At 44.7% G+C, this 25,951-nt stretch overlaps 2 protein-coding genes across 5 annotated transcripts in view; one reads left to right on the top strand and one right to left on the bottom strand.

Moving 5' to 3' along the window:
* Window positions 1–5,132: 5,132 nt before the first annotated feature.
* On the top strand, window positions 5,133–16,080 carry LOC134454665 (transgelin-like). 4 transcript variants are annotated; one of them, XM_063205819.1, is made up of 6 exons: window positions 5,133–5,315; window positions 9,269–9,311; window positions 11,249–11,440; window positions 12,639–12,807; window positions 13,256–13,358; window positions 15,160–16,080. In XM_063205819.1, exons 2-6 carry the CDS (start codon window positions 9,300–9,302, stop codon window positions 15,302–15,304), a joined length of 621 nt encoding a protein of 206 aa, XP_063061889.1. In that variant the 5' UTR covers window positions 5,133–5,315; window positions 9,269–9,299; the 3' UTR covers window positions 15,305–16,080. The 4 variants fall into 4 exon arrangements, with proteins under 4 accessions (XP_063061889.1, XP_063061890.1, XP_063061891.1 ...); XM_063205820.1 differs by having other exon boundaries at window positions 11,252–11,440; XM_063205821.1 differs by lacking the exon at window positions 9,269–9,311 and having other exon boundaries at window positions 5,134–5,315.
* Window positions 16,081–16,491: 411 nt separating this feature from the next.
* The window catches only part of LOC134454666 (proprotein convertase subtilisin/kexin type 7-like), a 61,594-nt gene continuing 52,134 nt past the window's right edge, over window positions 16,492–25,951 (bottom strand). The window contains exons 12-16 of the mRNA XM_063205823.1: window positions 24,323–24,479; window positions 21,378–21,472; window positions 21,015–21,108; window positions 20,055–20,172; window positions 16,492–18,367 (exon numbers count right to left, since the gene is read on the bottom strand). Of these exons, the coding sequence (XP_063061893.1) occupies window positions 18,134–18,367; window positions 20,055–20,172; window positions 21,015–21,108; window positions 21,378–21,472; window positions 24,323–24,479 (698 nt within the window). The 3' untranslated portion in view covers window positions 16,492–18,133. The remainder of the gene's footprint in view (window positions 18,368–20,054; window positions 20,173–21,014; window positions 21,109–21,377; window positions 21,473–24,322; window positions 24,480–25,951) is intronic.

A 25,951-nucleotide genomic window follows, 5' to 3' on the forward strand; every position in this document is an offset into this window, starting at 1 on the left:
GCCATCCATCCTCTCCTGAAGCAGGCCAGAATCCTGCTAGAAACCCATCAGACACATCCTGCATGGAGGAGTGCGGCATGCAAGTCTTTGGAGCTGGTTAATAATAGGAGATTAAAATTAAAGTGTTTCCTAGGGTTACAATATGTAGTAGCAATTGGCCTACTACGACATTGCATTTCATGTTTTAGTCAGTGCGCCGAGTCTGGATCCAACACTGCTGGGTGAGAAAAATCACATTTTGCTTTGTCTTCTCTTAATCTATATGATGCACAACACTTCAGTATACATGGCTAAATTATTTTGTTTAGTAGTAGTAACTAATTCTGTACAAACTAAAGACGCCAACGGTCAATTGTTATAGCAATAGGACCACATTTTAATCATGTTAACATAGCCTATTAAAAAATACATTTTGTCAAAACAGAACACTAGCAATCATTCAGTTTGGGCAGAAGACAGTGCTCAGAAGTTTTACCTCAAGTGCCTTTTTTTTTATAGAGCTTAAATGCTAGCAAGGAATAATGTTTTGGCCAACATTGTAGCCACTCCATTCCACTTCTATTAGAAGCATTTTGAATGGCCAAAGTTTTGTTTTTTTCACTTTCCAGTTAACAGGGACCGTTAGCTAAGTCATTGCCCTCATTTCAATTGAAAAGTTAAATCATTTACTTGGATTCATTGTAACTGAGAAAATGGTGAACCACCGAAGAGGGCTCTTATGGTCTTATGGCTTCCTTCTTCTACCGTAGTAAAACGAAGCCATAAAGTAGTTTGTCCCTTGGGCAACTGCCCCACAGACTACCATTATACTCAAATTGGAGTAATTACACGAGTCACTGATCGTAGGGCAAATGACAGACACATTCTCTAAGAATAAACCAACGGTAATACATACGTATAAATTGACAGTAACCTTAACAGATAAGTAAAAAAAGATGTCTGACTGGCACATGATGGGCTCTGAATCTTGGACCCATTGAAACCTGCACACTTATCTGCAGGCAGAGACTACTGTAGTATAGTGACTCAATAGGGACGACTAGGGGGGTATTCCAAGAACCAGTAAATAAGGTAAAGGTAACCTTGAAGTAGTTGTAAATCATCTAATAGAAGAGCCCGGAGCGCTCATTTTCTTAACTAAATGGCGTCTGAGGGATATCTATTAGCAGCTACACTGGGCAGCCAACACCGTGACATTATTAGTGTCCATTCTGGGCAGTTTTCTGCTTGGCCAGCAGAAGGTCCATGTAAGCTCCCTCGATCAGGTCTTCATTCTTCACTCCCAGCTCCTCCATCAGCTTGTGAGCGATGGAGACTCCTTCCTCTGTGCTCTGGCCTTCCTTCATCACCACCTGTGTCATGTGTGGGTGAGAGGAGATTGTGTTATAAGGAAAAAAAAAACACCAAAACTTCCAACAAGTGTTTGACCCCTACATGGCCTTTTCTTTACTGTCATTCAATCACACAGGTGCACACATTGACTTAAATGTCCTTGCTTTGTTCACAGTAGTGCACAGAACTAGTAGGGTAATATTTAAACAGATTTTGTGGTCAACTTATGGGTCAAACAGAGGCTAGAAATGTCAGCTAATAGCACTACTCATTTAAGACAGAAGACACACCATTACTGTAGTAGGCATTTTATGACACTTGGTGGAACTAATTTGAAGAGCCACTCAACCAACTAGGCTAGAATGTTTTCTTTTCAACACACTGAATCAAGCGGTTTATGACTCAACAGCATGACTTCACAAAAGTGGACCCAAAAGATGACATGGGCTACAAACCTCCAACTCCATGAAGTGGCCCAAGTTCTTGACAGTGTCCACATGCACTCTGGTCTGTCCCACCAGGAAAAGACGTCTTTCTTTTGTTACCTGGCCCACCATTCCTAGAGCATCAGTTAGTACCGTCTACACAAAAAAGTATATGATTTGGTTAGGTGATAGAACAACAATCACATATACCAAGGAAACATACTGATAAGCATGCATATGCACAAGTCATGTATTTATGTTTGATGCAATATCAGGGGCGGAGCTATAGGGAGGGCAAGCAGGGCACTTGCCCCTGGGGTTATTGCACTTCTTTTTTTCCACTTACAGCACTGTGCTTGCTTACTCAACCATTTATTCATTCATAATAATTCTAGGTGCTACCGAATAACAACTTGGGTATCTGCCTGGGATCTTTGAAAAAACACAGCTACCGTATGTCACTCACTTGCCACATCACTTACCGTGAGTCCCTCTGGGTCAGCAGTTGCTGAGATGGAGTAGTTGGACAGCTTTGGGCCATCCATATCAGGCCTCTCGTAGAAGATGAGCTGCCCTTTCCCATCCTTTTGCAAAAGATCACAAAACAACACATCAACACACCGTGGCTGGCAGACAAATTGTGGCCTACAAACTAATGATGGGGTGATGCATGTGCTCTCACCATGAAGTTTCTCAGTTTCAGGCGGCCTTTCTCCGCTTTGAAAAACGTGTCCTGTTGCCGAATGATGGTTCCATCTGTCCCACTCAACTCGCGTGCTCGCTGCACCAGATATTCCATGTCCCGCACGCTCGCTTTTATTTCTACATTTGACGGCATGTCTGTTTTTTTCAGTCTAGCTCTGCACGAAAAAGACGGGGTGTTTAGTTGATTCAAAAGAGCACGACACTAACTAGCAGACTAGAATGTCAAATCCCCACTGTCACGCAGAAAAATGACAATGACAATGTACTTACATGTGTTGAAAACAAACCAACCCACTCCGGAGTGGCGCGAATTCTCTTCTTCGCTTTCATTAAGGTTTCCTGTTTCCGTCATGGTACCTTACATTAGTTCTACCGCCACCTACTGAAATTCAAGGAAACATACCGTACTGACTGTGAAGACTTTCAAGTCTTTTTTTTCTACTACTATGGCCTAAAAATGTTTTGCCATCCTTGTTATGGTCACATAGGAATTCAAAAGTTTAACTGAATTATCATCAAAAGGATGTATCTGTTGAATGTAGCTTAGGTTAGCCTGTTTCTGTAACTAACTCTAGGCCTACAAAAAAGTCTCTGGCACAGGCCTATGTAATATTTTCAGTAGGCCTACCGTTTCCAGAATTCTGCTCATTCACAAATGTTACCTTGATTTTACAAATAGGCTACTTACCACCACCATCAAGTAGGATATTACTGGGACTGGGAAATTTACTGGAGAAATTACACCAAACATTACCAACCCATTACACCCTGATGCAGCATTTAATTTGTTTGCGGATAGTCTTTAAAATTGAGTTAGGCTTAGAAGGCTTATTTTTATTAAGTCTGATTACATGAAATCCTAAACTAAATGATTAAGTTCCTCTTTGTTTTTTTAGTGTAGAGGGTTTTTCTTTCTTTCTTTTTTTTTTCTTTTTTTTTTTACAAGTGGTATGAGTTTTGGATTACATCATTGCAGAGTGAGATGATTTGTCTCTTTAAACAAGCTAAACAGATCCCTCAGTCTGTGTAAGCTGAATGTACAAGATGTAAGCAACAAGGACATGGGGAATGGAGGTTCTCCTAAACATACCCTGCATGGCATAGGCCTACACCATGGCTCTCATACTTGAGATGACAGCGCACACACCTCCTAACATGTGCTAATAACTCTACTACTTCACTTCAAATGTCAAGATTTATTTAAAAAAAATGAATGCCAAGCATAATGCCAACTCAAACTGTGAATGAGCAACCTTTTATTATTTGGAAACAACCACACACTGCTTAGTCATGGTGTCCATTTTTAACCTCCCGAGGACCAAAGATTAAAGACGCTGTGTTGTGTTATGTTGCACACTCTCTGAGGGTTCGTGGAACAGGATCAGTGAATCTTGTTAGTGTTAGTGCGTTAGCCTGACATTAAGGGAGGCGAGTGACTGACATAGTGCTGGAAACAATGTTGTCAAAAGGACGAGTGGGCTGAAATGTTGACTGGATTGAAGGAAGCACTTCGCTCACTGGGTCTTGGTTGTTGCTGTGCAGCATAAGTGTCCTAGCCTTGCACCCAGCGCTGAATGCAATGGCTGGGGAATAGCTGTCAACAAAGTATGTGTGTACGTGTACACACCACACACACACACACACACACACACACACACACACACACACACACACACACACACACACACACACACACACACACACAGGATCATGGACATAAAAGGTCCTGCAGAAGTGTTTACTTCTCACCTCCGTATTCTCCCCATACCATACCATCCCTCCAAGGCCACACTGTATCTTCAGCCTCCTCCACCATTGCCTATACAGCCAGCCGTATGATAGATTTGAAACAGGTGGATCAGAATTTATGTCCTTCAGGGTGGCTGTGCATAGTCTCCGGCAATAATACATGAGCGAGACCTGTGAAAAGCAAAACGTACAACAAAACACTTTATATTCTGAGTTCGGTGCAACCTGCATCTTATATCTTCACTTACAAGGTTATCTTCACTTCTTTCTTTCTTTCTTTCTTTCTTTCTTTCTTTCTTTCTTTCTTTCTTTCTTTCTTTCTTTCTTTCTTTCTATCTATCTATCTATCTATCTATCTATCTATCTATCTATCTATCTATCTATCTAGGCCTATACCTGACTGACCTATGACCCTTGAGAATGCTGGAGGCAGCTCTACCCTTGTCTCTGGTACTCCATCTTGGCTGGGGGATGCACAGCTGTGATGAAATATTTGGAAAATTCATCACCTGGCCGGACCAAGCCAACCAGCTATTTGGCTGCGCTACTCTCACTACCCAGCCCCAAATAAGGTTTCACTTTTTTACCCTTGAGGAGAGGAAAAAAGAGAAAGAGCTAAGTGACAGAGAAGGAGAGAGAGAGAGAAAGAGGGGGAAGGAGAGAGAGAGAGAGAAAACGTGTGCGTGTGTGTGTATGAGAGAGAGAGAGAGAGAGAGAGAGAGAGGGAGAGAGAGAGAGAGAGAGAGAGAGAGAGAGAGAGAGAGAGAGAGAGAGAAAGAGAGAGAAAGAGAGCAAGAGAGAGAGACAGAGTCATAGGACGTAGAGGGAGGCAGCTTTTGCACAGTAGGGCCATATCCTTTTAAGGCTATGGTTTCCTTTTTGTCTCGTTGGTCCTCTCCCTCCCTCTTTTGGTTGTGGTGGTGAAGTCATTTCGGCTCACTCCTCTTTTCAGCCGTCTCTTGCTCGGGAGGAGGAATTCCGCCACACATAAAACGCACACTGCTTGGACCCAGTCTCACTCTGCACTGATAAGCACCCGCCTCCTCCAGTTTCCCGGCAGGATCTCAGGAGTGACTCTCCATCCCATCTCCATCCTTTTACACAGTGAGTATTATCGTGATATTCCTTTCTCATCTTGTGGCGGCTGTAACACCATGGTTATGCCATGGAAAGTTTTGGGGACTGGATGAGGACATCTTTTTTTTTTTAAGTTGTGGAGGACAAGAAAAACGGTGAATCCTGACTGTTGGTACTCTCCATCCCTTTAAACAGTGTGTTTTATTGCTATGTCGCATATACTGGTGGCAAATGCATCGTTTTTTGTAGTTTTTGGTTTGGTTTATTTGGAGCTATGGAAGCACAAAGGAGTATGCCAGGAATAACATGTGAAAGGAAAAAATGCTTTTCCAACATGCACCCAGGGTGGAATTGTGCTAATGCCATGGCAAGTTGTGAGGACCAGATGAAGTTGTGGGGGGGAAACCTGTGACTGAGTATTCAGTATTCAGGCTGGATAAAGGAAAAGATTGACAACTTTTTCAATGGATCTGGGGTAAAAAAAAGGCCAAACAGTCAGTCAAGGCATTTTGCCTGTAAAGCCGGTAAAGTAATCTTTCTGTTGTGGCAGGGAATTATATTTTTAACTCAATCTATTTATTTTGGAGGTCAACATTTTTCTGTACATTTTAATCAAGCAGCCCACACTGGAATACCACAAGCCGGAATAGTTCAAGTTGGAGTTGTCTTTGCCTCTGTCCAAGATATTCACTCAAATGAACATTTTGAGCCAACGTTCACTACCATAAGTGATGGCGAATACATTGTGTTGTACTCCTTACATAGCCTACTTAGGGAATTACATAGGGTACAAGTACTTGTATTTTTGTATTGTCTGTCAGCCAGTTCCAGTTTTCAACTTTAAACTAGCCAAAGCATCGGGTATTCAGGTTGTCAAATTATTGTTTGAGGTCGGCCTTATTATACTAGTAAGAGACTAGGAGGCGGCGATGATAGCAAGCTTATCTCTGTCTATGGAAATGACTGCTGTAAACTCTCCATACACAGGCATTCATCGGATGTGATGAGGAGGTCTATGCCTATGTAAATTTACCTGCAGTATAACAGCATAGACAAACATCTGAGAAAATATGAGCCATTAGTACACATAGGCTATAGACTGTGTATACCTGGGCTAACTATACTGGCAGCTTATGAACTTTTTAAATCTACTGAAACACATTGGCTGACTGAATATGAAAGTCACTAGTTCACCAACAGTGTGATATTGTTACTGGATAGATGTATTCACCTCTTGGTTCACTATAAAGTGAGTGCATAAGCACTGGGAATTCAGCTATTCATTTTTATTGCATGGAGATGCTGTAGTTGTAACAACTGGACACGCATATGCCCATGCAGTAAGAGTGCAATGTTGGCAGCAGTAGGCAAAGGTCAACAGTAGGCAATGGGGCAGTACCAAACGGGCAGTACCAAATGGGCAGCACCATAGGGGCGATAAAGTAGCCAGCATTCCATTGCCCTGACATGCCACTGCCCACATTATTACATCATGGTGGCCAGCCGATGTAGTTCACTGAATGGGTCTCCTACTTGGTCTCAGACTTTACTTTTTTTTTTCTACTGCAGACAAGTCGGCTGCCAAAACCTCTGTAACCATGGTTATTAAAAAAACAGCAATTAAGTAAAAAAGTGACTAAGATTAGGTCACAGGCAGTCACACACACACACACACACACACACACACACACACACATACACACACACACACGCACACACACACACACACACACACACACACACACACACACACACACACACACACACACACACACACACACACACACACACACACACACACACCATTATTAAAATACTTGTGGTAATCCTGCAAATGATGCAGACATGCATGTAATGGCAAAGCCAGGTTTAACCTCTTCATCACAGTACAATACTCCAGATACATCTGTTGATCTTTATACTTGATTGGCCTTCATTCTCGCTACTACAACTGGCTGTTCCCAAGACACCGTTAAGGATATACCAAGACTTTCATGTATACAAGAGGTTTATATTGCCGACTGGAGACCGCCTGTGCTCTTCCCAGACAGCCAGAGTCTTTCATGTGCCCCAACCGAAGGGACCCCCTGATATCATCCAGGCAGGACAGCCCTCCATAATAGAACTCTAATGCCACAGCTGTTCCAGCACTCACAGAGAGACAGACAGGCAGGGGAGGACGGACAGACAGACAGACAGACAGACAGACAGACAGACAGGCAGGGGAGGACGGACAGACAGACAGACAGACAGACAGGCAGGGGAGGACGGACAGACAGACAGACAGACAGACAGACAGACAGACAGACAGACAGGCAGGGGAGGACGGACAGACAGACAGACAGGCAGGGGAGGACGGACGGACAGGCAGGGGAGGACGGACAGACAGGCAGGCAGGGGAGGACAGACAGACAGACAGGCAGGGGAGGACGGACAGACAGACAGACAGGCAGGGGAGGACGGACGGACAGGCAGGGGAGGACGGACAGACAGGCAGGCAGGGGAGGACAGACAGACAGACAGACAGGCAGGGGAGGACGGACGGACAGACAGGCAGGGGAGGACGGACGGACAGACAGACAGACAGACAGACAGACAGACACACAGTCAGGTAGCAGGCTTGGGAAACATACAGGAAGACCAGCCTGGAACACAGGAGAGATGAGGAGCCAGTGAGGGGAAGATAGGAAGACAGCCAATGAGGGAACAGTGGAGAGACGGGGAGACAGTTAGACAGACAAGCAGACAGACAGGGTTGGGTGAGAGTAGAGAAAACAACCAGTAAAATGAAGATGAAGATGAAGATGAAGAGGCGCTCGACAGACAGACAGAATTAGTATCAGCAGAGAAAACAGCCAGTGAGGGAACATTGGAGAGATAGACAGACAGACAGACAGACAGGCAGGCAGGTAGACGGACAGACAGACAGAGTTAGGATGGGAGGCTCAGTAGAGAAAACAGTCAGTGAGGATGGGAGGATAGATGGAGAGACAGTCAGACAGACAGTCAGAGTTCATATGGGAGGCTTGGTAGGCTTGGTAGAGACAGGACGAAGGGAGGAAACGGAGGAAAGAACAGGGCATTATCTGGCATCCTGTTGGCACTGGCCCCTGAAGGCGATATGGACATTTACAGTTAGATAGACGCCCCACCATGGGACACTGAGGCTGCCTCATTTAGGCTGAGAAATAAACACACATTCCAGTGCAATGAGGGATAATAGACCCACATTGTGTGTCATGCCAGGGCATGGCTTCTCCATGTGTCAAAGACATGACTATAGCCTTAGGTGCTGTTTACCCAAATATACAGTGAGGGAAATGGACTTTGGGCTGCCAAAGTTGTTTTTTGTCAAACATACTGTAATGGTGGTCCACAAAAAGTACATTATGATAGATTTTTTGGTGACTTTTTGCCTTATTATGAGATAGCGAAGACTAAGAGTGGAGCTGGAAACGAGTGGGAGAGCGAGATTGGGTAGGGTTGGGATATGCCTTTGGCTATGATTCGAACCCGAGTCCCCATGAGCATCCAAGACCATTTATGGACCGGTGCCCTGCAGCACCACAGCACCCCCGAGACGACTGTATGACTGTTTTAACCCTTTGAGGAGTACCATCACGTATATGTGTTTAGAATTTTGAGTTGTGATCGTGATGTCACAAACGCTCTGCAGGTTTTCTATGGGAGCTATAGAATGCTCAGGCAAAATTCTAGAACTGGGGGAAAATCCTTACTCCCCAAAGGGTTAATAGTTTATGGAAGGATTCATATCTCCTAATGGGGAGCCTACTGCAAATGGTTTGGAGATTCCTGGGGCATGACTGGTGAACGGTGGTGCAGAAAAAAAACTGATTATGACCTTTTCATAGTTTTTTTATGGAAGGATTTCTTATTTATCTTTCCTAACGAGGGCCTACTATAAGTGATTTGTGGACTCCTGGGGCCTGACTGGTAAAACTGTGCCCTTTAACCTCTAGGCCCCGAGAGCCGTGAAATCCCGACATCGAGATGGCATCACAGGTGAACGTGCTGCAGATTTTGCAGATGGTTGTTTCATAACCTCGCTTTGCTAAGCTGGCTGCCATTTGGAATCGGCTATATTGTTTTGGTTTTCATATGAATGGCTGTTGCGTTATTTATGTGTACAGTACGTCAGTTATAAATGTGTATGTCAGTTATGTATGTGTGTGCGCGCTATTGATGGTTGCCCTTCAGTGATGAGCTTCTTGTTCAAGTGCCTTGAGACTTGAGTACAGGAGTATCAGAAACCTGAACGTCAAATCATGCTACGGATTTTTGTTTTACGGTCGCAAATTCTGCCACTGCACAGCACCAAGGCCTAGATGATAAGACGATAACACAAAACAACAACAAAGCAACAACACAACAACAATAAACAAAGATTTCCCAAATGGGAATGGCCTTAAGTGGTGTGCACTTGGGAGAATGCTAGGCTATTAATATGATGTGGATGTCTTCTGTGCAACTCCACGCGTCACTGATGGAAGTTGTCTATGAAGCTGCGTATATGTTTTATGTACAGTGCAGCAGTGCTTTAAGTGGCAAACAAGTACTTTCACAATACAGTACAACTGTCTATGGGTCAAAGACTTCAGAGGGCACAACGGCATCTAATGTCAATAAATGAATAGTAATTGGTGGTTGATATGGTCCAATGAATATGCGTCTTAGACAGTCCACTAATTTTTTTAAAAAAATTTTTAAAGTGTACAATAGTGACACTGGCTGTCGTTGTGCCATGCTGACTTGTGCTACTGCTGAAACGTCACTGACCCATACACAGATAGATGTACCGTAACTTAAAAAGTCCCAGTACTCTGCGGGCCAAAATTGAGTGACATTCGTGCCAGTACTCTGTACCAGTGAGTACTGGCCCACTTAAAACACTGCGTATGTGTACATATGTACTGTATGCGTGTGTGTATATGTATGAATATCTCTGTTTATATGTGGCTTGGGGCTTGGGAGTCACATGTATGTTTAAATGTTCATGTACAGTATGTGCAGAAATCTGTTCTTTGCAAGTTGTTTGTTATACTGGCTTGAGCCTCACGGTAAGAGTGGCTCACTAAAGCTAACAGGATACCCTCTTCTTCCATCCAGAGGAGCAAGATCCATTAAGAGTAAAAAAACCATAAGAAATATACTGAATGCACTGATTGGGCCCAGTAATAGAGGCAGAACAAGAGCATTTACATGCAAACACAAGCTGATTTACTTTTCCATTTGTGAGACGCTGTGGCGAAGGGAATGAGGGTACTCATAAAACCTACACACAATTATGCATGCACTCACAAGCGCACACATGCATTCTCTCTCTCTCTCTCTCTCTCTCTCTCTCTCTCTCTCTCTCTCTCTCTCTCTCTCTCTCTCTCACACACACACACATACACAATTAGGCCATCATCTGACCTGAACGGCATGCATACTTGGCGGTTAATTGCCATCAGTGTGCCATAATGAGTTTCTGCCGGGGCTGCGGTGTGCCTGCCCAGCGCCCACTAATTTCCCCACACACTACTGGGTCCACACCACACCACACCACACACAGCATTCCCAGATTAGGACAAATAACAGCACAGAGCTGTAAGGGGGTTACGCCTCAGCAGTCGCTCTGCTTCTCCTCACAAATGTGCATGACACTACTGTAACATTTCAATTGGCAGCACCCTGAGTACTGAATAAGGTGCGTTTTACCAGGAGAACAGTCTGGCCTTCCCATCATTAGAATCAGGGTTCCTGTCTCCTTATGGGAATCATACACACACGCTCTCACACCCGCACACACACACACACTGCTCTGGGACACACTGTACCACCTCATGTCTGTTGGTGTTAATTGTTTTGTCTCTTGTCCCTCCATCCCTCCATCTCCACCTCCATCTCCACCTCCACCTCCACCTCCGCCTCCACCGTGCCCATCCCTTCATCTCCAGAAGCCCGCAGTAGGAATGGCCAACAAGGGTCCATCTTACGGCCTGAGCCGCGCCGTCCAGGACAAGATCGACAAAAAGTACGACGCCGAGCTGGAGGAGCGCCTGGTGGAGTGGATCGGGGCCCAGTGCCCAGAGGCGGGCAAGCCCGAGGCGGGCAAACTGGGCTTCCAGGCCTGGCTCAAGAACGGAGTGGTGAGTGGACCGGCCGGCCCGCCCGGTAAAACAACAACCAATGACCAAAACCTGCCAAAGCACTGATTTCAAATGATTGTGCATGCTCCTCAAGAGACTACAGATTTGACATATGTTGCATGCATTTGTGCAAAAATACAAATGTATGAGGTCTTAAACATACAGGAACAACATCCGAAATTTGGACTCGATCTCGACAGCAAAATGTGGTTGCCTTCCTTGTCAAAATCTTTTTTTGTTTGGATGTGTGTGCGGACTCCTCACTCTGAAAACTCTAGTCAGCCGTTGTCCTGCACCTTTTCCTGGGATGTGCACTGTCTTCACCTTTAACCCCTGTTACGTAAACAAGGAGCCTAGATACTAAGAAACTACATAGTGTACTTAATGTGTAGTACAACCACTGATGCTATTAAGGCCTCTTGGGAGCTACAGTACGTATCCTCTCCTGTTAACCCATATGAAATAAAAATACACAAAACTTACAGAATGTTTCATATATAGTTTTGACAATCTTCTATGACTACTACAAAAGTAAGCCATTTCTTATTTTCTTCATATACGTAGTATAAAACTAGTGTAGACACTTTTGTAAGTAAGTCATTCGAGATACAGCACATTCACAGAACTCACATTGCCGTTATAATGGGCTGGCAATAAAACGATAGCTGGTTAAATCCAGTAATGGCTGAAGCCCAGAAAAAACATTATGCGACATCCTTTATTGTCTTGCTCAAATATACGTACTGTATATAAGGAAATATATTGTAAAAATTGAGTGCTTTATGTTTTTTCCCTCTTAATAATTTTGATGGCCTTTAAATACATTGACCCCATGAGAAAAACAGAGTTCTGCTCACCATGACAACCCCCAATGGTTGAGTGAACCCATGAGAGATGATTTCCCTGACAACCCTCGTTAATAATATTGCTCTAACAACCGAGCGGCCTGCGGGAGACTTTGTTTTGGTGACCAGAACGGCAGCCAAGTGATACGACGACCAGACCAGATGTCGTCATGAGCATGGGAAATTGCTCGAAACATCTAGACTGTCTGACCTTTAAGCTTTTAGCTCTCAGTCAACCAACTCTCATTTGCTTGTAGGCTACATGTGGGTTTTTTGCTTGCTCATTTGTTGATTTATGATTTCATCCTGATCTCTCTCTCTCTCTCTGTGCTCGATTAATACCTCCTGCATAGGTTCTGTGCGAGCTCATTAACAGTCTAGATGCTGCCAAACCCGTGAAGAAGATTGGGCACTCAGACATGGCCTTCAAACAGATGGAGCAGATCTCCCAGTTCCTTACGGCTGCCGAGCGCTACGGAGTCCAGAAGACCGACATGTTCCAGACCGTGGACCTCTGGGAAGGCAAGACAAACCTGAACCAACTTAATAAACTTCTCACAACTTTTTAGAAAAATCACCAATGAATTCTTAAATCATCAATTATTGAAAGGCAAAACTTTGAGCGACTCTGGGCTGACTTGCCAGGTCCTTTTTTTTAACCTACTTTTGAACTGAAGAACTAGTGCCTCTTTTCCACAGCCAGTTTTCTGGTAGGCCTACAGCTCGAACCAGCGTGACTCGACCGCTACTTTTTGCTTCACGGTTGAGCTATGTCGTGCCTATTTTAAAAGCAAAAAGTGGCGGCCGAGTCGCGCTGTGTTGAGCTGTAGGCCTACCAGAAAACCGTCAGTGGAAAAGAGGCATAACACTTGTTGTTCTTCTGCCTCAGATGGGAAAATACTGTAGGAATCGAATTGTCCTAATGAGGACACCCTGTCCTTATTTAATGTTTTAAAATATTTTTTAACAGGAAAAGACCTTGCATCAGTGCAGAGGACACTACTGGCCATTGGCAGCATCGCCGTTACCAAGGAAGATGGCATGTTCAAGGGAAATCCTGATTGCTTCTTCAAGTGAGTCTTTTCTTCAGCATCTTTTGGAATGCTCTCTCTTGGACTGGCTAACCAGTGTTCATTCACAGTCACTGTCACTCCTAGTTAATGTGAAGGTTGAAGAAGTCAGGTCAGCCTGACAAGTTAAACGCCATGAAATGTATAGTCTGGGGTCGCACCATACGGCATAATCATGGATGGGCCATGGATGTGTCTTCCATCACAACGCTCAATCTGTGTAGCATGTTTTTTTTCCTTTCTCTAGCTTGTCTTTGGTTTGGGCTTAGCATGGTGACAATATAGCTGTGCTGGTCTATTATGTGCAGTTAAGTAGTTTATTGGTTCCACCCGCCAGCTTTCACACAGTTTATGGTGCAATGCAATCCCAGACTATACATTTCATGTTGTCAGCCTGGAAGTAATGGGTTAAAAAGTCTGTTTTCATGCATTTCATGCAAGGCTTCAACTTACTAAAAATGACCTTTTGAAGATGTAGCTTTAACGCAATCCACAGTGGAGAAAGAAATTGGTCTCTTGCACCCGGGCCCTCCTGTCCTTCTAAGGGGGGGATTTATCAAACATTTATCATGTACACTACTATGCCAACGACAGTGGTAATGGGGATTATGATTATAATTATATGTGTAGTTGATTTCGGAGGGGTGTCTCTTGGTTGTGGGCTCAAGTTGGCCTGGTCCCTTGGGGTCTCTGGCCCCCTGGGTCCTGGCCCGGTAGGCCCGTTCATTGTTCCACCCCTGCATAACATTATTTATTTTTTTAAACAGATATCAGCAGTAGTATTGCAGAAGTAGTCTCAGTTAAGTATGATCAATCAAGCGTCAGCGTCAGTTCTGGCAGGCCATGGTAGTCAAGAGCTATCCGCATCCCCATGGCTGACAACTCACATCAGCTGACTTGCCTCAGCTATTTTTGCCTCAGCTGATGAACTGTCTTGCTTGGCCAAGCTGAAACAAGGAGCCTTACTACGAAAGCTACTCGGGTTTTTGGCAACTGTATGCTGCACGTTGCTTTGCTACCGGCTCCTTCCCCAGCTCCACCTTGTCACGTATGACATGTTGCCTGCTCTGTAAATGGGGAAATGTGCCTCTTTTCCACTGCCACTTTTCTGGTAGGCCTACAGCTCGACACAGTGCGACTCGGCCACCACTTTTTGCTTTTCGATTGGGTATGACACAGCTCAATCTAAAAGTGAAAAGTGGCGGCCGAGTCGCGCTGTGTCGAGCTGTAGGCCTGCCAGAAAACCAGTAGTGGAAAAGAGGCATTCGTTAGCTCAATGGAAGAAATAAGACGTCTGCACACCGAACTCAACAGGGAACATTTAGAACAAGCAATATTTTGACTCACCAGTATCTTCTTGGTGGGTCGAAATGTTGTTTGTCTCATAAAAAAAATCCTTGAGTGTCAGTGTGTGGATATCTATATTCTCTATCATTTATATGCTTTTGCACCTGGCCTCAATAAGATGGGATGAGCATGCATCTACTCTGTTGGAGCTGTAGGAATGGTTAGCGTTCCCAGTCTTATATTGGGCAAGCATCCCCTCATGCTGTTGCTGTCCCCTGACTCGCTGCTACTGAATGTTCATGGTGCTCATGAAAAATCAGGGGACTCTTCTGAACGGAGCCATACCGCCAAATTTAATTAATAATAACTTATTAAAATAAATAATATCTAATTCAGAATGTTTATTATCTTTTGCATTTGTTGACTTCAATGGGATTTGGAGAACATTTTCAGCTGTGTTTCTGTCCCCAAACTCTGAAATGTAACAACTGCCGTTTTTTATGTGCATCGTCTGCAGGAAAGCACAGGAGAACCGCAGAGATTTTTCCGACGACCAGCTTAAGGAGGGGAAGAACATCATCGGGCTGCAGATGGGCTCCAACCAGGGAGCCTCCCAGTCTGGCATGACTGGATACGGACGGCCCAGGCAAATCATGAGCTAAACACACCAGCCCACAACCACTCGTTTCGTTTCCCCTCATCCAACTCACCCACTTTGCCTTCCCCTCCCTCCCTCCCTCCCTCCCGCCTGTCTTCCCGCCTTCCCCAACCCAATCCAATCCAACCCAACACCACTCCAACTCCCCAACTCCTACGCCCCAACAAATCTCTCAGTAGCTGGGAGTAGTCCTGAAGCCAAAATGTACCCAGTGTTCCATCCACATATGGGATAAGACCATAATGCAAGTTTTCCATGCATTCATGATTTTTTTTTTTTTTACAGTCGTGTGCTTGTGCAAAACGTAGTGCACATAGTTGCCCAGACACACAAACCAGATTGGGGAAAAATTGCTTCATTCAACTAAACTCATTTATCAGCCGTTTCTCACTAATTGACAAGCTCAGGCAATGAATTATGAAAATGTTAACAGTGCTCGTTTATGTTATAACGTTTAGATTGCATTACGTATAGTATGTGATGGAATTTAATAGTCGTAATAAAAATAGTGATGTTCATTGACCGTAGCCAATGACCAAAACCTGCCAAAGCACTGATTTCAAATGATTGTGCATTCTCCTCAAGAGACTACAGATTTGACATATGTTGCATGCATTTGTGCAAAAATACAAATGTATGAGTTCTTAAGCATACAGGAACAACATCCGAAATTTGGACTCGATCTCGACAGCAAAATGTGGTTGCCTTCCTTGTCCATTAGCCCTGAAGTGACCTTGTGTTTTTCTACTTTGTCTAATTAAATGCTAAACTTTAAACTGTCTTGTTGGTGTCCTCAATTTCTGTTTACAACGTCATGGTCCACATAAGTGTTTTTCCACTTTCCACTCTCCGCACCACGGTAGATTTCTTGACAGTGGTGTAATTAAACAGTGGTAACGGCAGTTTCCTTTTTCGTTCATCTACCACTTGTATAAACATGCAACACATCATATACTTGCTCCATACATAGCGAAACCTATCTCTATGGTACAAATGCAATTACACAATGTTATATGGCGTTACATACTTGGTTAGTGTGTATACCTAATTAATGTAACCGTCAGGGATCTTAAAATAAATATCAACACTTCAATGCATTTTACAGCTGTATCATCTTTATTAATGTCAGATCAGACCAGCTGTGTCAAATTCATTCTTTGGGTCACTGCTCTAAGTCCAAGTTCACCTGGGTGCAAATCTCTTTCTTTTATTTTGATAGAAACCTTGAGAAGTATTCCAATAGGCTATAGCTGCACAGCAGACACGTCTCCTGAATTGTGTGCGATGAGGGAGGGTACTTTTTGTTCGTCAGAACAACACAATACTTTCTAAACCCTGAACATCGGTATTTAACGATGTTGGAAAAAAAGTAGATAATTTAATAAAAAATATAGCACTCTGTAAGACACAATCTTTTGTTTGTTTTTTTCACAGCTCACACCCACAAACATAACCACCCACACACACACACCCACACCTACACATACCTACACCCACACATTCCTACACACACACGCATCCGCACAGACACACACACGCGCGCGCGCGCAGACACACACACGCGCACGCAGACACACGCACACACAAACCCAAACACACCTCCTACCAACATTCTTGATCATACGCTCACTCACATACACACACTCACGCTCACTCAGTACCCCTCACCATTAGTGAGTCTATAATATGTATACAAGATATATGCAGCATTTTAAAAGCAACCATAGTGCACTTTAGCGGTTGATCAAGGCAGAGGAAAGAGAGAGCAACTCCCCCTCTTTTGAAGTCCACCAGAGGAAATCCAAACTCTAGTCAACCTTATGCCTTGTGTACACCAAGCGCGACCTACGCTACCTAGGTAGCAGAGGTGGTAGAATAAGTTTCGCTCTGGACGTAACATTGACATGTTTGATTTAGCTAATCACATATCGGCTCTGTTTTGACAGCCTGGGACATACAGAGATATGAACGTTCCAATTGGTTTTCGCCGAATCGCGTCATAGCTCATTACCATAACATTAGCTTGACTTTAATTGTCAAAATTTGCTCCGGTCGATTTGTTCACTTCGCTCCTGGCGAATTCGCTCCTGTAGCTTTATTCGCCTTCCCTCCATAAGAGAAATAATGACTTCTGCCGATCAGGTAGCGTTGGTCGTGCTTGGTGTACACAAGGCATTACAGGTCGGGCTGTCTGCACAACCCCTCCAATGGTGTGAGGCGAAAAGAAGTTCAGAACAGGCATCATCCACAACAAGGACCCTGCACCGAGGGCGCCCCTGATATATGTAGTTGGAAACCCTGTTCATGTTGGGATGGGTCATGTCGGGATAACCATCCCTCCCCACTTATTTCCCCGCCCCCTGTTGTTCGTCAGTGATGCGTACCACCAGTGTTACCCCGTCCCAGCCCCCTAAAAAATGCCCAACCACTGTATAAGGCCCCGAAGACACCGAACCATCAGTGTCCACCAATCAAGTAATCCCCATGGTTGATGTTTCATGTAGGGTCCATCTGACTCAATGCAGCGACAACCCCCTACCTCCCTGGATACACCCACACACTGCACTTGAAGCAGGGAGGCTGGAGAGGGGCTGCTGGATGGTCGACCTGGGGGGGTGTGATTGCCGGGGAGCAATTGCTTGGCCAGAGAGACAGGAGTTGTGTCTCAGATAGCGCACTTGTGCACTTCAGGCACTATGTTTCAGCGCGTGTGGCGTATTGGTTACCAACACAAGTGCACAATTTGAGACACATAAAATGAGTTGAGTTCCAGTCCAGTGGAGTGGGAATGGGATGTCCTCTCCTTTTTGGGGAGGGTGGGGGGGCGGTGGTGCTACGTGGCAGAGTCCCCCGTGATGAGAGGCACCTTGGCGTCCCGGTCCGCCCCTCCCCCCCGCTGCACCTCCAGCTCCAGCTCCAGCTCGGGCCCCTCCTCCAGACGGGCCCCGTACGAGTTGCCCCGTCGCCACCCCCGCCACAGGTCCCGCACGTCCAGGTGGGCCAGCGCCACCTCCAGGGTGTAGTAGAGCGACCAGAAGAGAGCGAAGCAGCCCAGCAGCAGCAGGGACTGGAACACACACACACATAAGGAAGTAAGAATGTAAATTAGGGATGCAATTTATCGATTAATTCATTAATCATTAGTTGATAGCCTTATCGATCGACTTACGATTAATTGATAATCGGCGTTTCCCCCCCGAAATCTCAATGTTTCTTGGGGAAAAAACTACTGAATCTAAACATTTTTATTAAAAATTGAGATAAAATACCACATTTAAATGAATTCTATTTCAATTCTTTAATCCAAAGGTGATTTAAATATTCTCACTATTCATACCCCTCTTCACATGCCCATTTCACCTGGTTATCTTGTCGGTTGAATTGTCGATTAATGTTTTTTAATCGATTAATCCATTGATCGATTAAAGTCGATTAATCAATAAATCGCTTGCATCCCTAATGTAAATATGCCCTTTCTTTTCCCACAGTGGGGATATTCATGTGTTGCAACAGTAACATACAAACGTTTGTATATACAACTTATGCAAAAGTAGACAACATACATGCAGATACAGGACCAAAAAGTTGAAAAATGTGTGAGAGAAACACAAAATAAACATGTTATAAAAATAGAGATATTACTACCTAAATAAATAAATAAAAAAGGGACTTAAAACAAAAGGAAGATAGGAAGCTAGAGTGATGGATAGAGAGTGATGGACGGATGATGGGAGAGAGGTATAAAGACAGAGTGGACAGGGATGGATGAAGTGTAGGTAGAGACAAAGATAGAGAGATAGAGAGAGGGGGAGAAAGAAGGAGATTGGCAGAGAGAGAGAGAGAGAGAGAGAGAGAGAGAGAGAGAGAGAGAGAGAGAGAGAGAGAGAGAGAGAGAGAGAGAGAATTAGATTGAGACAGAGATTTGCATGCTACACCCATTGGGGAATTGCATGTGAAATTGCTCTGGGTGAGATGCCAACAGCAAAATTGAGGGGGCGGGGGGGAGAGACATAGAAACGGCAACAAACAGCAACACTGCTTCCTGGCATTGAGGAATGTTGGCAGTGACTTAAAGATCTCTAAATAATGATAAAGTCTCTTGGTGAAAGAATTCCAAATTCTCATCATAAGTAGGTTAAATGGGATACTTATTTGCATAATATTGATCCAAGACAATTTGGTGAAAACCAATGTTTCACAGTATTATTATTTTATTACTCATGATGATGAATATGAGCAGGGCTCTAAATTAACACCTAAATTAAACTCAGTTTGGCCAGTAGAAAAAGAAAACTTAACTAGCCACTTGAACCCATTCTTGAGTGTATGTTTGGCTAGTAAGATTAACATCTGGTGATGGAAAAAAAAGTTAATTTTGAATCCTGGATATGAGAACCAAAACCATGCCACTGTTAGGGCTTTCAGGCCGACCAGAATGGAGCTGGAGTCGGTGCCCGCACCAGTTATGTTTAGCACTAAAGTGCTTATCTGCGAACCGCCCATGTTCATAACGGGCTCTGAACTTTTCCCGCACGTGACTGCGTTACCCAGATGAACCTGCTGACGGGCACGCTGTCGTCACGGTTCGCGGAGAAAAACCTAGTATTTTGCGGTTCGCATTGCGAACCAATTTTCCGGTTCGCGGACGCTAAAATCTGTGGCGTGAACACGACGGCTGGTTCGCGATTAGGTGCGGGAACGGGCACCGGCGCGGTTCTCAGTCGGCCTGAATGCGCTAAGTGAGGGTGAAGTACCTTGAGGCTGTTGCTGGTGAGGGGGTTGACCTTCTCAGGGGCGATGTCCAAGCCGGGCGGGCAGGGCAGGGAGAAGTTGCCGCTCAGATACTGGCCACCCATGGCCTCTTCTACAAGCCTGCACACACACACGCGAACACACAAACCAACAAGTCACATACTGAGCGGCATGTCAGACATTTTGGGGGCAGCCGTGGTCTTGAGGGGAGCCTTGGCCGAGTGGTTGAGGAGATGGGCTTTAGATCAGAGGGTTGTAGGTTCGAATCCCACCCTTCCATTTCGAATCTCCCTCCATGGCTTAGATGCCCTTGAGCAAGGCACCTAACCCCACACTGCTCCAGGGACTGTTACCGATACCCTGTACTTAAAATAACAAAGTTGCTTTGGATAAAAGCATCAGATAAGTGTAATGTAATTTTGCCCATCCTCAGCAAGTAGCAATAAAAATATGTAGACCGCACAATGTGTCCCATGTTCTCACACCTAATGTTCGACGATACACTTACAAGCAAAACATGTCCTCACACCCAAAGAAACAATGTTCTAAGGCCATGTGTGTTAAGTACCACACACAGTAAATATAGGTACCACATTGTACTTTTTGTGGGACATATTTTCAAATTTAACATGCCGCAATTTGTGCACCTCAAGATGTTATAAATAACATGTGCTCTTACATTGTTATATGTGGAAAATGTGTACACAAGGCAATAAGTACAGATTCTTAGCAGCACCTTTTTCCAATATCTCATGCTCCACATATTTTAGGACCAGGGGCCTATATTACAAAGCTGGTTCAGGATAAGTTAAGGTTAAGTTAAGAGGTAAATCATCAAATAGAAGAGCCTGAAGTCCTCATTTTCTTAAGAAAAGCTCCTGTATTAGATGATTTACCTCTTCACTTAACCTTAACTTATCCTGAACCAGCTTTGTCGTATAGGATCCAGATGTTCTCCTCACCTCTGTCTTTCCGCCACCTCCTCAAAAGACATGGAGGAGCCGTAGAGCGTCAGCTTCCAGTTATCCAGGGTACCAAGCCCGACGAGGGAATCTCCTGGGATTTACAAAGTAACAAAACATCAGGACATGGAGGACCACTTTGTAGCATTATTCAAGTTCAACTCATCGACAAACTCAGAAAGAGAGTAAGAATTAGTGTCATTTAATTCAATGCAAAGTGAAATTCAGGCACAGAGAGTGATGGCTCTGTGTGTGTGTGTGCCTGCGTGCGTGCGTGCGTGCGTGCGTGTGTGTGTGTGTGTGTGTGTGTGTGTGTGAGTGTGAGTGTGTGTGTGAGTGTGTATTTACTGAAGCTGGCCGTACTGTGGTCGCTGATCTGCAGAGTGTATTGGCCTTCAGCCATCTCTCCCCAGCAGCGCACTGTAGAGAAGGTCCAGTCCACGTAGCCAGAGCGGTCACTGTGGGTGGAAAAGACAAGTCACAACTGAACTACGACACTAATACTGCACTGCTAGGGTTCACAACCGTTTCCAACTTGAAGCCAACTTTTTCCACACATTTTCACAAAATAATTGGGGCCTACCTCTGACACAATTAACAATAAATCTCAGATAAATCAACAGCAACAACACACACAAAAATCTGATTTTTCTTTTTTCAAGAAAATGATTTCAAGGCCTGCTTGGAATACCTTCTGAGCCAACCAGTGGGCCCTTGCCAACAGTTTGAGAATCACTGCTGCACCTAGACCTCTACCCATGGTCTTTTTTTCCTTTTTTGAACCCAGGTCTGTCTTTCTTTCTTCTCTGGGGCACCACACGTGCACATTCCCCTAGCTAGCACAATTACATGCAGGGAATATTCCTGTTTCAAACGGAATATTAGCAGTATTCCATTTGTGCACGTTAAGTTCCGGGGGTATTCTGATATCACGACACTTTTCCTCACATGTAGAATATTCCTGAATCTTTTCTTCTTTTTTTAAACCGAATACTGACAAAATTCAGTTTGAAACTGTAATACTACCTGCATGTAACTGCAGTCTAAGCAATGCTTAACCCATTGACGCCTAAGGCACCTGTGAAAAAGGGTGCTGAATGCCTGAGCCCTTTTTAAGAAAAGCTGCCCTCAGCCTATAAAAACCTAAATATCTCAGCCTCTGAAGCACGTAAAACATGCTATAAGTTGCATTTAAATGCCAAGACCCTCATCTTTCATTGGAATGTGTTCATTCATCTCAGACAAACGAAAAATTGTATTAAAGTTGTCTCAAATCTCATGAGCCTGAATGTTGCGTAATGCAACTCCAGGCGCCAGGGCCAATGTTGCGCAATGCAACATCCAGCATCAATGGGTTAAAAGCTAGGCTAATTGGTATGGCAGTCAGAGGCTGCCCTTCTGTCTAGTGATCACTCCATCACACATCCCTTCTATTCACTGGCCCATTTAAACTCTTACTCTGACCAGACAAAATACTCGCTGGTGAAGTACTTAAACCCAGGAGGACACTTTCCCCCCCCCCGGCGAACAATTTTTTAAACAAACTTAGCAGCAGCCACTACTTCGGGGTCAGTCTGTTTGGGATTTGTTTGACACGCGAAACACAATACTACGTCTTGTGGTTCATACAAGCTGTTGTTATTGCTGCAGTCCCTGACACAGGATGTCTGGGACCTCAATCCCGCCTCAGTTCCAGCAAATGTTTTAATATAAACAAGATTACATCACAGTCTCTGTATCGCAGAGAAACAGAGCTGTTGAGCGGACAAGCCAGCTTGTTCCAGCAATGACTATTCCGGCTCTTTAAAAAGTATGCAAAGTTTTCATGGACACACTGACTGACGTTAGAGAACACACGGTTTCAGTTTATTTAGTCAGAAAAGTGTGTAATTATGTGCCATTATAAAAGTCCACTAATTTAAAAGGACAATGTACTCAAGACTCACATTCATTTCAAGAACCCATTGACTTTAAAAGGGCACCGTAGTTTGAAGTTTTCAATTTAATTCAGCTTAGATTTCAGTTTATTTAGGTTTACTCAGGACAGTGTACAATTATGAGCTATTATCAGGGACGCAGGGATTTTTAAAAGTACACTCTGTTCAAGACTCTGTGCTTCATGAGCTGCTGAAGTGCGGCTTGGTCAGAGCCCATTATGTGTTCCGTAAAACCTCAAGTCCAAACACTTCAGAGGGCCATGACCAGTGAGGTTATTTTTGACCAAACGAGAACAGAATAGACATCTTAGCTTTTGCCTTTATTTTATTTTTTTGAGATAGGACAGTGCAGACAGACAAGAAATGAGTAGAGAGAGAGAGAGAGAGACGGGGAAGGGTCGGCAACAGACCCGTGCCGGAATCGAACTCTGGTCGCCGGTGTACTGTAGCAGCCCAGTACTCTACCGTTAGAGCCACAGGAGGGCCTACAGCAGTGGCTCTCACACTTTTTCCATCACCCCCCCCCCTCAAAGGGTCTGGATGCATCCGAGCCACCACCCCTCTCCCGCCTATGAATTACTATTCAAATTTATGACAACTACAAAGTAATAGTATAATTATTGAAGAGGGCTTTAAACGTATTGGCTTATTGGCAAGACAGAAAATAATTTTCTTGGGGAAAAAAACAAACAGATGTCACACGCCCCCCGTGATGCCTCTGCGCCCCCCTAGGGGGGCTTGCGCCCCACTTTGAGAAACTCTGGCCTACAGAATGGACATCTAAACAGCCTGTAGGACTTTATACAAGGAAGCTGTAGCTGAGGGGAGTAGAGTTGTTTCGCTGGAACTCGAACCCGGGCTTCCTGGGGTACCAAACTGGGGCTCTGACTGCTACATTAAGGAGCCAGGCTCGTTGGCATGTCAGTCAGAGTGCACCCACAACCCTAGTAATGGTCACTCCCTCATAGCAGGGGTTATCAAATCACTTCTACCCACCCACACACAGGCACACACACACACACACGCATACACACTCAAACAGACACCTGCATAGTATACACTCAAAAACACCCACCCATAGGGGCGCTGTGGCGCAACACGCTAAGCCCCCCACATTGGGCTTGCATGCCCACGGGGACCACGGTTCGAGTCCGGCCGGGGTCATTTCCCGATAACCACCCCGTCTCTCTGTCCCACTTGCTTCCTGTCACCATCTCAGACTGTCCTATCAAATAAAGGCATAAAAGCCCAAAAAAAAAATATATATATATATTTAAAAAAAAACGCCCACGCACACACACACGCACACGCACACACAGTGGACGGGGCTATGGGTATGTACACACACAAAAGCTGATGACAGGTACTCACGAGTCGAGGGCTCTGCGCGCTCCGATGAGGGAGGACATCCCACTGGGGCAGAAGAGCACCATCTCCACGGTGCCGCGTCGCTGGTGGGCCAGCGTCAGGGTGACAGACACGTGCTCCAACGTCTTCATGCCCGAGTGCTTCAGATCAGCTGCGGTCACTGTGAGGATGGGGAAGACGGACCACAACATGGTTCATTATACAATACTAGCCTGGTTAACCAGGAGGTAGCGTTCATCGGAGGTAGCGTTCATCGGAGCAAGGATGGATTACTGCAAGGGCCTACCGAGCCCAGGCCCAGGGGCCCAAGAGTCCAGAGGGCCCTGAAGCCCAATCCTCTAAATTTCCATTATCATGTTGCGTAAAATCACACTTTTAACAACTCTATTTTCACATATTTTCAGGGGGAAAACACCTGAATGCCCAACAATATAGGGTCTCTAAAATCTGGAGGGGGGCCTTTCTTGTTGTCTAGCCCAGGGGCCCATGGAGTCATGATCCGTCCCTGCATCGGAGGTATTGTTCATCGGGGCCAGACTAAATTACTCCGGTCTCAAATTTAGGCTGGTTTATCAGGCTAATACAATACCACAGTTTGCACCCAAATTGTTTCTTGCATCCCTGTGAAAATGTTATTTAACTTTACACAGAGTTATAAGCTACGTAATTGTCACCAAAAATGTTAATGATCAAGTCTTAATCTGTTACGTAAGGCTCTCTGAAATGTCATAGGAATGTTGATAGGAGTAAGAATATGATGTAGTTGAGTCTTTTCAGCACAGAGTGACTGGGCCCGCCAGCGGACCCATCTGCGAAAAGAGGCAACGAAAAGACATGAAATACATTCATGTAAGCATGTAGGTTCTCATCACAAGAAAGACCAAGCTGCAAATACACCTGGAAGGGTTCAGCCGTGACAGTTAATGAAACATGTCTCCAAACAGGATGTGAGCGCATACGGTATCTCAGCAGCTCATTGACAGATTGGAACCAACTTGGTATACATGACCAGCACCGCCTCCAAAGGAAGCACAAGTTTTTCTTTCTTGTTTAGGGCTTTTTTGCCTTTATTTTTCACAGGACAGTGGAGGAGAGACAGGAAATGAGTGGGGAGAGAGACAGGGAAGGATCAGAGATTGACCCAGGCCGGAATCGAATCCGGGTCGCCGGCGTAGTAACCCAGCAAACTACCGTTAGGCCACGGCAGGGCCAAAGCACAACAAAGTTGGTGAGATTTGGTCCATAGTGGGCGCTGCAATTAGCAAAAACGCTAAAAGGGCAAAGATGGAGGCACATTTCTACTTGTAAAAACAAACTGTTTGTGCCTCTGACCGTCTGCTAGGTCTGTTATTTCTGTTGCTATGGAAACTTCCATGTTCACTGTTGCGGCTTGCAGATTCATTTCCTTATTCCTCTCATGTTAGAAGTTGTTCAAAGTTGCAGGATTATGTTGATGCTTACATGCTCTGATCTGGGTGAAACTTTATTGCTATTTACTAAGTTTTGCTAAAACGTGTCTGATCATGTCATCAGTCAGGTGTTTTGTATGTTCAAGTGCTCACTTTCAAAGTATACATGATAATGATTTACACAATTACAGGCCTACCAGATACATACAGACCTACTACAAAC

Source organism: Engraulis encrasicolus, chromosome 8 (assembly GCF_034702125.1).
Source record: "Engraulis encrasicolus isolate BLACKSEA-1 chromosome 8, IST_EnEncr_1.0, whole genome shotgun sequence".
Lineage (NCBI taxonomy): Eukaryota > Metazoa > Chordata > Actinopteri > Clupeiformes > Engraulidae > Engraulis > Engraulis encrasicolus.

What these genes read in the sequence shown, in the direction of transcription:
- LOC134454665 (XM_063205819.1), top strand. An exon ending in CCTGGCTCAAGAACGGAGTG is followed by an intron (nt 11,441 to 12,638) that starts GTGAGTGGACCG and finishes CCTCCTGCATAG; the next exon opens with GTTCTGTGCGAGCTCATTAA. An exon ending in GACCGTGGACCTCTGGGAAG is followed by an intron (nt 12,808 to 13,255) that starts GCAAGACAAACC and finishes ATTTTTTAACAG; the next exon opens with GAAAAGACCTTGCATCAGTG.